The sequence below is a fragment of the Heterodontus francisci genome, chromosome 6 (genome assembly GCF_036365525.1).
Source record: "Heterodontus francisci isolate sHetFra1 chromosome 6, sHetFra1.hap1, whole genome shotgun sequence".
NCBI lineage: Eukaryota > Metazoa > Chordata > Chondrichthyes > Heterodontiformes > Heterodontidae > Heterodontus > Heterodontus francisci.
The window spans coordinates 79,540,979-79,553,998 of NC_090376.1; the positions used below are offsets into that span (position 1 = coordinate 79,540,979).

Below are 13,020 nucleotides of genomic sequence, written 5' to 3' on the forward strand. Positions count from 1 at the left end.
ATGGTCAGATTCAAACAAAGTGCAAATATGATGATTAAGCTACTAAAAAAAACGGAGACGTTTATACCTGTTGGAAGAACTGGGTGTCGAGAAGAGGTCAATGGCTGCTGTCGTGCTGATACTTCCACCCGAGGTAGAACTGGGTGATGCTGCAGTTGTTGCAGAAGACGGATAGGATTTCTTTGCAAGTTCCCTCAAGCGCTGTTCCTGTTAGAAAACAATTCTAACTATTTTACAGACACGAGAAACCAGATTTAACTGGCCACAAATAAACTAAAATAAACCAGGCATTCAATTTAGCATTTAAAATTTACTGGACAACTAACTGGGATCTATTTTCATTCAGCACAGTAAGATTTAATTAACTTATTGGGGGGGGGGGGTGTTTGTACTTTTACATTTTTACAATAACATTCGAAACAACATTAAATATTACACTTCGTGGTGATTTATTTTTGTCATGATACTGTACAAATTTTCAAAGAAAAAATGCAGGACTCGGAGGAAAGTGAACTCTAAATAGTATCCAAGTACAAGCTGTGACTGGGATAGGTAAGAATGGAACAAAGCTAAAGCAGTGCCACTGAGGTGGAGGAGAGGAGAGATGCTGTAGGAGGACCATATCAAAGGGTGCAGAGGGATTAAGGAGGAGGAGGAGATAATGCATTGCAGTCACAATCACACAGGATCCAATTTGCAACTTTGATTAGGGTCATTTTGGCACAATGACAGCGACAGAAACCTGTTTGAAAGATAGCAATGGATTTGGGAGGCAACATGTTCAACATTTAAGAGAAAAGAGAGAAGGACGTTGGAGATGGAGTTCTAGTTTGCGAGGGGGTTAAGGGTAGACCATTTTGGGGAGGGGGTGGCGTTAATGCTGGATTTGAAAGGAAGGATTACTTGCCGTTGAGCGAGAGCTATTTATAATGCCATAAGCTTCTGTGCAAAGGAGGAAAGAAGGTATGTTCAGTCATCAACAGCCTAGTAGGAATGGGGCCAAGGAAGTAGGAATGGATTTCATGGAGAAGGTAAGCTTGGAGAGGATATAAGGAAACACGGGAGTGAAATCACAGAAAGACGTGGGCTCGGGGGCGAGTGGGAAATTAGCATATGGAATTGACTGGATTGTCTCAAAATGAGTCAGTCAGGGAAGGTGCAAGATAGTTTACCAAAGCATGTCAACATTCTAACAAGTGAACAAGCCACAGGTAATATGGCCTTGAACTTCAATTTTGGTCCTGGGAGTAGGGTGGGGAAGATGAAGGAAGAGAAACAAAAAGACCACCTCACCTTAAGTGCTTTCAACCGGGCCTGCTCCTCCTCCAAAGCAGCTTGTTTTTCTCTTTCATCCACTCTGCTAAGTGACATGCCAGTGTTAGAAAGTGATGAGACTGCATTTGAAAGGGTGCTAGCCCTGGAAAAACAGAAAGAGGTATTAAATCTGAGCTGCAAATGAACAATTTAAAAAAACATATATTTATATTTAAAAAATAGCACAGTAGCACAGCCAAAAGACTAAGATGAGGTGGATGGAATGGGAAAAGACTCATGCAATATAAACACCAGCAGAGATGAATTAAGCTGAACTGTCTGTTTCTGTCCTGTATATTGTATGTAATTCCATGTAGCTGGACTATGCTGAAAATATGACACAATAAAGATACGATTTTAAATGAAATGTGCAGCATTCAACTTGGTAGGGAAATGGAACTGCCCAACATCCCCACACCACCATTCCATATAATTTGTACTCTGAAAATGTATACAGATAACAGATAAACTTCAATGGCAGCACATTTTGTTTTATATATAAGCAGCTGAACAACTGGAAAGGGAAGAAATCTAACAAAATAGGGTCAAGTTCATTTAAGGAATCAACAATTAATGGGCTCAAATTCTCAAATATAATTTTAAATGACCTTTCCCTGCAGCATACAGTGCAAGAAAGGCAAAGAGTACCAAAAATATCAATACTTCCAAAAGAAATAAAGAGTCATTTGCTGATTGATGTAACAAGTTACTTTTTTTTTTTTAAAGACTCATTTAGTGTAGGCAAGAAAGGTAAGCTCCTTATAAGTCCCTATTTACATGCTATTGCTTCTCTTGGTCACCTCCCTATGTGCATTTCCTTAGTTTAATATTCATAATTGTGCATATATTGATGTGCATGTTTGCTCTTGATGATTGCTTGAAGAATTTCTCCTCGTTAGTGAGCGTATCATTTTTTAATCACATTGCATAGTGTAGCAGAGTTGTATATATCATGAAGCTGCAGGTAGGAGAAGGTCCAGAAGTTTGCCATGTTGGTTTTATAAAAGTCATGATCAAAAGTTCCAAGACACATTGGCTCGCTATTTACTCGGGACTGTGAAGAGAGCAGGGGGTTGCAGTGTGATGGAGGATTCCCAGATGGGAATGTCTTGCTGAGATTAATACAACATCTTAAATTTTTTCAGCAGGTTTCCCGCCCAACAGTCAGCCTGAACAACAGGTGTTGGGCTTGAGATATTTAAACTTTTTATTTCCCAACTTCCCCCAACCCACCTGTCCTTGAGGGTTAAAATTCCACCTTCCATCTCCACTGTCTAAGGCAGGTCGATAGTTGGGGTGGAAAGAAGAATTTATTTTCTCCTTTAACTCTCCATACCATTCCTTGGTAACAAAGCTGGACATTTTAATTATAGCCACACAATATTCAGAATTATGTTCAAATCTCTCCAATGATTTACTAGGACTTCAAAGTTCAATCTGTGTACACAACGATGTTTGTGTTTTACTCTGTATTTTCTGGGCCTATGGAAATAAAGATTATGCACCCCATCAAAACTAGTTCGCTGCTCTGCTGGGGCAGAGTATAGGGTTCTTTAATATGGGGACTAACCAGATGACATGTCAAATTAAGCTACACGAGACAGAGAATCAATTTGTAAGGCAGCAGGACAGATCACACTGGTTCAGCTGGCATTTGGCTTTGAAGAACTCATATGCCCTGATGCAATCACTGTCAGCAAACTGTGAAATCCTTGCATTGGTAAAATTTAAAATCTTCCTTGCACATTATTGCTAAGGGTATATTAGTGATTGGACGTGGATATAACAGTAGAGGTTATTTTGTAAGGGAGGATCTTCATGTAATCTAGGTCAAGATGTTATGAAAATGAAATGAGGGCTTCAATATTAGAGGAGCATGTTAGCTATACATAACGGAATTATGGGAACCGCATTAATCACTCATCGTACTGGGGACTAAATTTTATGAGCACGCTGCAAATCGCGGCAGTGCGCTCTGATCTAGGCGGTCTGCCATCGCTGAACCCCTGCAATATTTCATGCAGGAGCTCATTTAAATGGAGGGAGTGGAACAGCCATGCCCGATGATGTAGAGGGGGCGGACGCTTCGTCCCCAGCAATGGCGTCCGATGCCACTGCGCAGGCGCCATTTTTAAAGGACTGCAATTCCTACCGGCAATTTTAAAAGGGAACATTACCTTTAATTTAAATAAAAACAATAAAGTACACATCAAATCCCCTCTTCCACACCCCCCATTAACCAATAAAATAATTTCCCTCTCCCCCGAAAAACTATTTTTGCCAGTCCTGACCTTTCACCCCAAAACTTTGTGATCTTTGCCCTTCAAACCCTTCCCACCATCCCCTCAGCCAATAAAATAAGTTTCCTCCGCTCTCCCCACCCTCCCGACCTGAAAATTAAACTGCTCCCCCCTCCTCACCAGTTTCTCGCCTTGAATCCCCAAACTGGGATCAGAAGACGAGAGACTTCCAACCACTGGCCGGAATATCAGCGTGGAATGTCCGCCTGGTCCAATTAATTTAATTTAACATGCATTTGCATTAATATTAGACAAATCAAGGCTCCACCGCCATGCAGCAGGGGGGGGGGGGCAGCACTGAGGCCTCACCACCGCCGGAAAAATGGGGTGACGCCTTCTTGGCATCAGGCGTCGAGGCGGGCCTCTCCTGGAAGAATTTTCCGAGCCCACTCGCCACAACCCCGACATCGGAGGGCTGGTAAAATTCAGCCCTAGGTTGACATAGATAGCAAAGGAAAAAAAAGTGAATAAATGATGCGGCAGAAGGTTGGAAAAATTAAGACCATCACTTCTGTAGAACCTTACTATAATTAACTGATGAATGTATCCCCAAATCCAATAGAAAACTCCATTCAATTCTGTTGAATGCTTTTCAAAAAATTGAGAGAACTAGAGCTGGTTCCTGCCTTGAAATTGTCTCAACAGTTGAGGACAGTGGACATCAACTGCTTCCATTGATAAACCCCATCTAATTTTTCTGCACCAGGGGTGGGACCAGGTAGTTGGGGTACATGACAAATTTGGATGGATTTTTAGTTGCACTTCAATGGAAAGTTTGATCTATAGGTTGCAAACAACAGCTTTCATTTATATCATGCCTTTAACACTGTTAACTTCACAGAGCAGAAATGGGTGGCGAGCTATAACAGAGCTAGGGCAGATAATTAAACACAGTTGAAAAGTCTTGGAGGTTTTGGTGATGGGAAGAAAGCAAAAGGATTCGACAAATCCAGTATGGCACTGAGATGGTCAAATCGACTGCCAATGACAGTGAAGGAGGGTAAGGGGGCAAAGTAAGGGGATGAGTGAAGAGACAAATTGGGAAACTGATACACAAAATGATAAGACTGAATTACTTGTTCTCTTTCTTATTATGGAGGATTAGTTAAACTTGCAGTGTTAATTGAGCGCTTGACCTGAAGACCCAAATTTGAACTTCCATCTTACATAACTGGGACTTCCCTCAGAAGTAACCTTGCCAGTCTCGTCACGATCATTTAAAGAGAAGGGTCCCTTTCTGCACTACACAACCATGGTTCCTAGATTGGCATCCTAGTGGTAGAAATGATGGATCCTGCTATCCTGTTATGGGGTGACTTTTTCATATCCATTGTAATGATAAATTTATAAAGCAACCATGTTAGATTAATCATTGCAAATTACCTGCTAGCAGCTGTCGAAGAATCTTTAACTTTCTTCCCTTCCAATGAAGCCAGATGCTGTTCTAATGCATCAAGAAGGCTACTTGGTGCCTACAATGTTCACACAAATGTTAGCTACAAGATCATGCAAATGTTAATTTTTAAAAAAAAATAAATGCACTAGATCTTTAATCCCTCAACTATGAATTTATTTAGCATAGTCTGATACCACTAAATGAGAAAAATTGTATCTAAAAGAATTGCTGCTTTAAATGATTACATTATGAGGTTCTGTTAAATTAAGATAAACCAAGGCTATTCTAAATGCAAACATTATAACATCGACATTGGAGTGCACTGACAATAACAATTTGTTCAGCTGAGAATATTTTCCCAGGAGCATTTTAATAGTATTGATGATTCAATCAAGCTGGGGTGTTTTGAGCTGATCAAAGCTACTGCAGTTCTGCTGCTGACTGTGTTAATTAAACATAAAACTATTCGGTACAAAGAGACAATATCATACCTAGTCGTCTTTTGCCATGAAAAAAAGAGGATTTTTTTGTTCATTAGTCAATTTTGAGATTATAGAAACAGAATAACCACTTTAAAATGAATCTTCTTTGCTATTTGGAAATCCAGTCAGCTCCACTACCAATTATAAATTTCAAACATAACTGACACAGGACTTACCAAAAAATCAGTTTCAATATTAAATGCTTCAGTGGTGGTGGGGCTGATGGGGGGGGGGGGGGGGGGGGGGTGCATTTATTCACGTAGCGCTGCTATGCAGACATTTGTTAATTCCCAGGGACCAGGCAGCGCCATGGGCCGCTAACTGCATGGTGTTCTTCATTTATATAATTGAAGGGCGGCACAGTGGCGCAGTGGTTAGCACTGCAGCCTCACAGCTCCAGGGACCCGGGTTCAATTCTGGGTACTGCCTGTGTGGAGTTTGCAAGTTCTCCCTGTGTCTGCGTGGGTTTCCTCCGGGTGCTCCGGTTTCCTCCCACATGCCAAAGACTTGCAGGTTGATAGGTTAATTGGCCATTATAAATTGCCCCTAGTATAGGTAGGTGGTAAAGAAATATATAGGGACCGGTGGGGATGTTATTGGAATATGGGATTCGTGTAGGATTAGTATAAATTGGTGGTTGATGGTCGGCACAGACTCGGTGGGCCGAAGGGCCTGTTTCAGTGCTGTATCTCTAATCATAATCTAATCTAATCTAAGAATACCGCAAGAGCGGTGGGCAGCACTACCAGACCCTGGGGCATCATCGTAGTCTGCATTGCGCGCACACAAATTTTCCCCCCGATAGATTTCCTATACACAACTACAGAAAATGCCCAGCTTACTTTCCCTTTTACAAGTGACAAATGCAAGCAAAGAACAAAAGAAGCAAGGAAAATACAAAAGGAAAGGACTATCATGCAAAATGTGTTCAACTTCAAAAGAGAGATGGAAAAACTGTCAGGATCTTTTTCTGATATCAACTTTAATAGATTACATTTTGAGAAATGGATTCACATGATCTGGAAATCAGTTTTCATAATCTCAGTTGTAGTCATTTCAAATTTAACAGAAAACAACATTCATGAATAACTATGTAAATGTGCTATTACACAGTAATTACTGTTAAGTAATATAAATTTGACTTTTTAAATTTGATCAGTCTGAACTCTCATTTATCTTTACGGGATCCATTGCTACCTCACAGCTCACTTGAGTCATAAAAACTCGCTTTACCATCTGCCTGGACTGAGACTTTGTCGACAATATGCTATTTGGAGTTATGTATCTCTTGGGTTACCTCAGGGTAAATTTGAAAAGTTTTGGTTCCCTTTATTGAATTATTGTGCTTGTGACTCTCTTAATGCTTTGTAATTGCAGTGCATTCCAATGATTTGGACATAGGGCTAGACAGAGTGATGTTCAATTTTGCATACTAAATAACTGAGAAACAAAGGACTACGGGGGATATGGATAAAGTAATGGAATAGACAAAAAGTGGCAGATGAAATTGATGTCAAATTGAAAAAAATAGTATTCATCTCGGCCAAAATGTTGGGAGTATTGATTTTATTGCAAATGAAGGGCAAAAGCCTTCAATAGTTACACAAAAAAATATGTTCCATCTCTAGAAGTTTAAAGGACCAACATCAGGCTCTGAAGAAATCCTCCAGAATAATGACCAGACTACTAAAATGGCCACATCCTCCAAGCGTAAATGTGAAAAATGTCCCTTGAACCAATTTATTTTAAACTTAGAATGGCTGGCTGCCTGACAGAGTGTAATCTTTGCTACAGCTCTGTGGCTAGACATATAAGCATGCATCTTAACCAACCCCCAGTATTCCCACTCCTCACAAACATTATGGAGTGGAACCGAGGTACCAACAGCTGAAGCTCCAGTTTTTAAAAATTATATATATGGCAATTTGTACAAATTCTTGAGTCTTCTTTTAAAGACTAGGATCAACAAATTGCCAATAAAGGACATTAATACCAGGTTCTTAACAATGAATGATTTCAAAAGGAAATTGGATGGGCACTTGAGGGAAATAAACTACAGGGTTAGAGCCAGGCAATGGGGCTGATTAATTGATCTGCAGAGCACAGGCATGGACTCGATGGGTCGAGTGGCTTCTTTCTGTGTTGCTATGACACTATGACAAAAGGGTAGAGCTTCTGCTTTGGGCGCAGTTGTCAATTCAGGTGCAAAAAAAAAAGGGGGCTCCTCCACACTCCCACAAAAGTGTGTGCTAAGACTCATTTGCATATCAAATGCAAAATCTGCCATGAATCGGCATAATTGTTTTTTAAAAAAGAACTTTGCTTTAAGAAAATATTCCTTGATGTAGTAGAGTGGTAACTTGGCAAAGTTTGATTAATACAGTGAAAAATAGGTCTATCACAAAATATTAAGCATTTTAAAATCACAATGTAAATCCACCACCAGTGTGTAATCTGATTTTAAATGACTGAAAATGACTTTTAAAAATATACAAAAATATTTTCTAGTTAGGTTCGGGCACAGTTCCCAATTCCTTAGTAAATTTTTTTAAATTATTCGGAACGCACCTATTAGTGTCCTTATATCCAAAATATCCAGCTTAATGTTTGCAGCCTCCTCAAAGGTCTGCAGATGAGCGCAATTTGCAGAAACTCCTAATGTGATTAATTCAGTCTGGGGGCATGTCCAGTTTTGCAGGTGGGACCTGCTTCTAATACGATGTTTTTAAAACTTGCACAAAGATTACAGAAACTCGAGTTGAGCTGAACCCAATTTGTGCTCAATATTCTGCAACATTTTGCGCCGGTTACGCCAATTTCGAAGGAATTAGGCTGAAAAAAAAAGTGCATTGGAGTGAAAACCCCAGGTCAGGTGTTTATTTTCAGAATCTGAGGGGCAGGATGAATTTTGTGTACTTTGTCATCAGTTGAGCTGTTCAGTATCACAACCATACTTACTGAACAGCTGAATAATAAAGTACTCGAAATGTGAAGTCCAACTAATAAAGAGGTGCCTACCTGAGAAAGGTCTGGTATGTCTCCCCTGTCAATTCCAACTTGCTGTGTTTAACAAAGAATACCATAATTGTAACAAGCAATTTGCATATTTAAAAAATCTTGAAATTTTAAAAAGTTTGCAGTTAAAAAGCTTACTTCTGCAACTTTAAGGAATTCTGAGATTCTTGTCATTCTAGTAAGGAACTTCTTGTATATATCAAGAGCTTCCTTGCACTGGTTTTTCTTCATATCAAAGTATTTCTCTATCAGGCAAAGATTAAATATATTAACTGCATGTTCAGCACAAAGTGGATCTTCTTATGGCAACCAGTGACAGACTATACAGAGGTGCCTATCAGTCACACTTGGTTCAAGTCCCAGGATTAGCCAACACAAGCCCACCTACCATTGTTTAGTCTATATTTTCTGTCAGGTCACCAGATAGACCAACCTGCCACTGAAGAATGCTCAATCTCAAATAAAAAGAATTGACAATCATTGTTTAGCAATGCCAGCTGAATTCTTAGCAGTACTGATTACGGATGAAGAAAAGTTTACAGTCCACACTGTCCCACCTGTTCTCAACACAAGAGGCTGCACAGTGGAACCCAATGACTATGAGGAATAAATGGAGAAAACACAGGGCTAAAAATAATTTTAAAACAGCAGAGTACGTTATCTTATATCACAGCTAGTGAAAAAACATTTTTCCCAAATCACAATTGTATAAATAGCTATTGGTGTTCACAAGAAAATTCTGTCAGGAAAATCATAGTCATAAACCACAAGAACAAATCTGCAACAATGTCATCTAAATTCAAAAATGATATTCCATTCTAATGAATTCTACCCAAATTGGTACTGTATATAGAAATATATTATACTAGGTTGGATTTTCTACAGATTGACTTCAAATAAACAATGAACTTGAGTCATCAAAAAAGTGATGCAACCAAAGACTTGCAAAATTTAAACTGCAATGAAGTGCATTGATGCATTTAATTTGCATATAAAAACGGTGGGTAAGTTACAAAAAGTGATCCAACAGACGAGAATCATGTGAAATTGCAAATCTTCAGACCTCAAATAGTTTGGTATCTGAATCCCTTATTTGGATTAAGGCTTTAATTTCAATTCATAGAAAATCATTTTATAATATAAACAGTGACTTTTTAAATTGAAGATGGCTTGTGCAAGTGCATCTTTTTTTTTTGAAAAGGAGGTTCTGAAGATGAAATTCATGTCAAGTGATGCAGAGTCTCCAGAGAGCTATTGGAAACAGTGGTATCCTCCATTGAACATCCTCCTGGGTAGCACAGCAAGAATTGGGTGCACACATTGGGAATAAAGAATGACAGATTTAAAAATGGCCCAACTCTGTCACAATGCATTTGACTGGCAACACTTAGCTCCTGAAGATATATTGAGTTGTTTGACAAAACCTGTAGTCTCTCCCAAAAAACCCAGCCTACAAAAAAAAGTTCAGCATCCAGGATATAGATTTTGTAATGTGTATAATAAAAATGAATTAGCAGATTTCAGATATTCAAAATTTGCAAAACATACCAGTAAAAAATGTATGATTTTGGTATATGTGTCACATACTCTGATCAGGAAACATTACACTAACTTAGGAACAAAAGGAGAATAAAGGCTTGAAGCAAACTTTTGAAAAGCATATAATTTGTTGAATTTTCTTGCAGATGGAACTACATATGCAAAACGGTGTGATGTGTTGTAACTACATTAGCATGTTGTTCAAGGTTCCAACCATTACGGAAACGAAATCCTTAAATATACTGTCTCTCAAATTCCAAAAGCACCCTTGAATAGAATCAGACAAAATTTGGTTGTGGGAGGGAATTAGGTCCACAGCTTCAGGGTTTGTACCAACATAAGCAAAAGGCTGGAAATTTAGGACATGAAACTCAATGCTGATGTAGTCTTTGAGGGGAAAAGAATGTGCTGAATTATAGAAATGCACAGCTACAACAAAGTGCTTTCAAAAAGCAAACAAAGGCTGTGGACATTATAAAACAAAGCCAACAGAATTGCTGGCTATTCCTTTTTCTTACCACATGTTTTCCATCTTCTTCTGAAGGCACTGAGTTTTGCTTGGAAAAAAAAAATACTTAGGCATAGCAGCCCCAGTACCTCACCTAAATAGCCATTCTTTATGTACTAACTTAGACTGTTATTCTCAGAGGGCTATATAATCTTGGAGGGCAGTGGTGGGATCAGTTGGGCTCAATCCTGTCCTGACCCGACAAACATACTGTCCTGAAATGGTCACTGGATAGTAATCAGAGTGGAAACCTAGGCTGATTTATATACAGAGTGGGGAACAATTACCCAACCATATAGCACAAATTCTTTAAATAGAACAGTGCTCTTAGCAATGAATAGCAATATCCCATTATTTTGGATTATGACGACAATATCTCATTAGAATAGCAAGGCTGAATGACAAATAATTCATCTCTCAATTTCATCGACATGACTCCCAAGAAAATGTGAAGTGATTTATACCAACATAAAAGCAACTAAGATCTAATAAAAGTTTGCTGGTGCGGAGAAGGTATTGCTTAATAGCTTAGTAAGACATGGGCTTTTTTCTATTTTACTCCACATGGGGAGCTCAACATGCAGAGCTGGTAATGAGTGGAACACGCCTTAATATTTTATTTTATTTCATCTTAGTTTGTTCAGTTTGCTTACCTACTGTTTTTTTCCATGTTTGTACTTGCTGCTGTTCAATCTCTAGTCCATTAACACCCTATCTGTACTAATGCTTTGTCTTTCAACACACTATTAACATATTGTTTGCCTTTGCTCCATGACCTTCTGGTCAGCTAATCTGTGGCCTTGTCCAATCTACACCTTTTCCTTTGTTATCTCTTGCCCCACCCCCGCTTTACTTGCTTATAACCTTTGACATTTCTAATATTTGCCAGTTCCGAAGAAAGGTCACTGACCCGAAACGTTAACTCTGCTTCTCTCTCCACAGATACTGCCAGGCCTGCTCAGTATTTCCAGCATTTTTTGTTTTTATTTATTATTATTGCTCGTTTAGAATTCAGTTCTTTTGAAATTTTCTAAAAATGTTTTGTCTGTGACAGAGTAATATGCTTTTAACATTGCTATACAGTGATTAGCATGGCTCAAATCCCATCAATGATGTATGCTGACCAATCAGATAAAGAACCTTTTTATTTGGGATTGCATAGCTGTGACAGGGGGTGGGGGTCCTCCTCTTTCAACTGTTTTCCTCCTGCAGGGCGAGACACCAATTTTCTTTACGTCTCAATTCTTCCTTGCAATCATAGAATTTCCCAAGCGTATGATTGCCATACGCTTGTCCCATTCCACTGTCTCTTTACTCTCAAAAGCCAACAGGTTCATACTCTGACCTCTTCCCCAGACTACCAATGACCAACATTATAGTAACTATTCATTCTACAGAATGATATAAATTCTACCCATTAATTGGGGATTGGCTTTGCAATTTCACTTTTATTAAAAAGACAGTGCTCAAACATTGTGTCACAATGCAAACGGTTTACTTAGTATTCACCATGAGGTCACTAACGTACTGAATTAAAAAAATAAGCAAAATACAAGTTCATGTTTCTATTATATACACGCACACAATTTTTTTTTAATGTAGCTAAAAATGTTTTTTTCCCCATCCATCTTCAGCAGGACTTGCATGCCTCTAGCTGTTGCGGGATCTACATTTTTGAAGTCACACAACATGGTATCAAGCATAATAGACTTTGTCAATGGTTTTCGCAGGAGGTCACATAATAGATTGCTGCTAAGATTAATGAAAATAAATTACATCAAAACTTTCAGAGGTGATGAATTGGTGTTATTGTGATAATAGGTGTACGAGTTACTACTTTTTTTTAAAGTTTCAGTGGTAGCTCAGTGGAAGGAAACCAATACAAACTGAACACATATCATTTGCAGACAACAATAAACTGGTCAGATGACACCATTCCTCTTTTAACTCTGGTCATTTCATTGCCCGTCAGCTTCTGTCTGAATTGCTAGCATATTAAAAATAAGCAGCAACCAAAGATCACTTAAATTTCCACTAATATAACTAAATCAATCCAATGATATTCTGCCAGTCATCTGATGGCTTACAGAATTTCTGATGAGTAGCTGAGACACGCACTGCATGTTATCTGCAGCTGTCCTGTTAGCTTCTGCTTGTTAGTTTTTTTTATAAATTGTCTCCACAGCTCGTTTGTTAGTTGGTTAGCTTACTTTTGATCTGCCCCCACAGTCCACCCTTTGATTCTTCAAACTTCTTTAAGAATCATTCCATCAATCCCACCTAGGTGCCTTTAATGGTCTCTACTTGTCTAGAAACAGCTTTCAACACCCAGAGGGGTTGCGCTTAATACGTTGCACGCTTGTGCCACAAGAGCGGACGGTGGGAGCTCTGTAAGGGCATAAGCTTGGCAGGGGCTTCAGTTACTTGTTTACAACAGCACCCAATAAGCAAAAACGCAAAATACAA

General features: G+C 38.9%; 1 protein-coding gene across 11 annotated transcripts in view; it reads right to left on the reverse strand.

Moving 5' to 3' along the window:
• picalma (phosphatidylinositol binding clathrin assembly protein a) overlaps nucleotides 1-13,020 on the reverse strand; it is a 143,183-nt gene that overhangs the window by 43,159 nt on the left and 87,004 nt on the right. For all 11 annotated transcript variants that reach the window (XM_068033953.1, XM_068033954.1, XM_068033952.1 and 8 more), the window contains exons 7-11: nucleotides 8,646-8,752; nucleotides 8,511-8,552; nucleotides 4,998-5,086; nucleotides 1,294-1,417; nucleotides 68-207 (exon numbers count right to left, since the gene is read on the reverse strand). In XM_068033953.1, coding sequence (XP_067890054.1) covers nucleotides 68-207; nucleotides 1,294-1,417; nucleotides 4,998-5,086; nucleotides 8,511-8,552; nucleotides 8,646-8,752 — 502 coding nt within the window. The remainder of the gene's footprint in view (nucleotides 1-67; nucleotides 208-1,293; nucleotides 1,418-4,997; nucleotides 5,087-8,510; nucleotides 8,553-8,645; nucleotides 8,753-13,020) is intronic.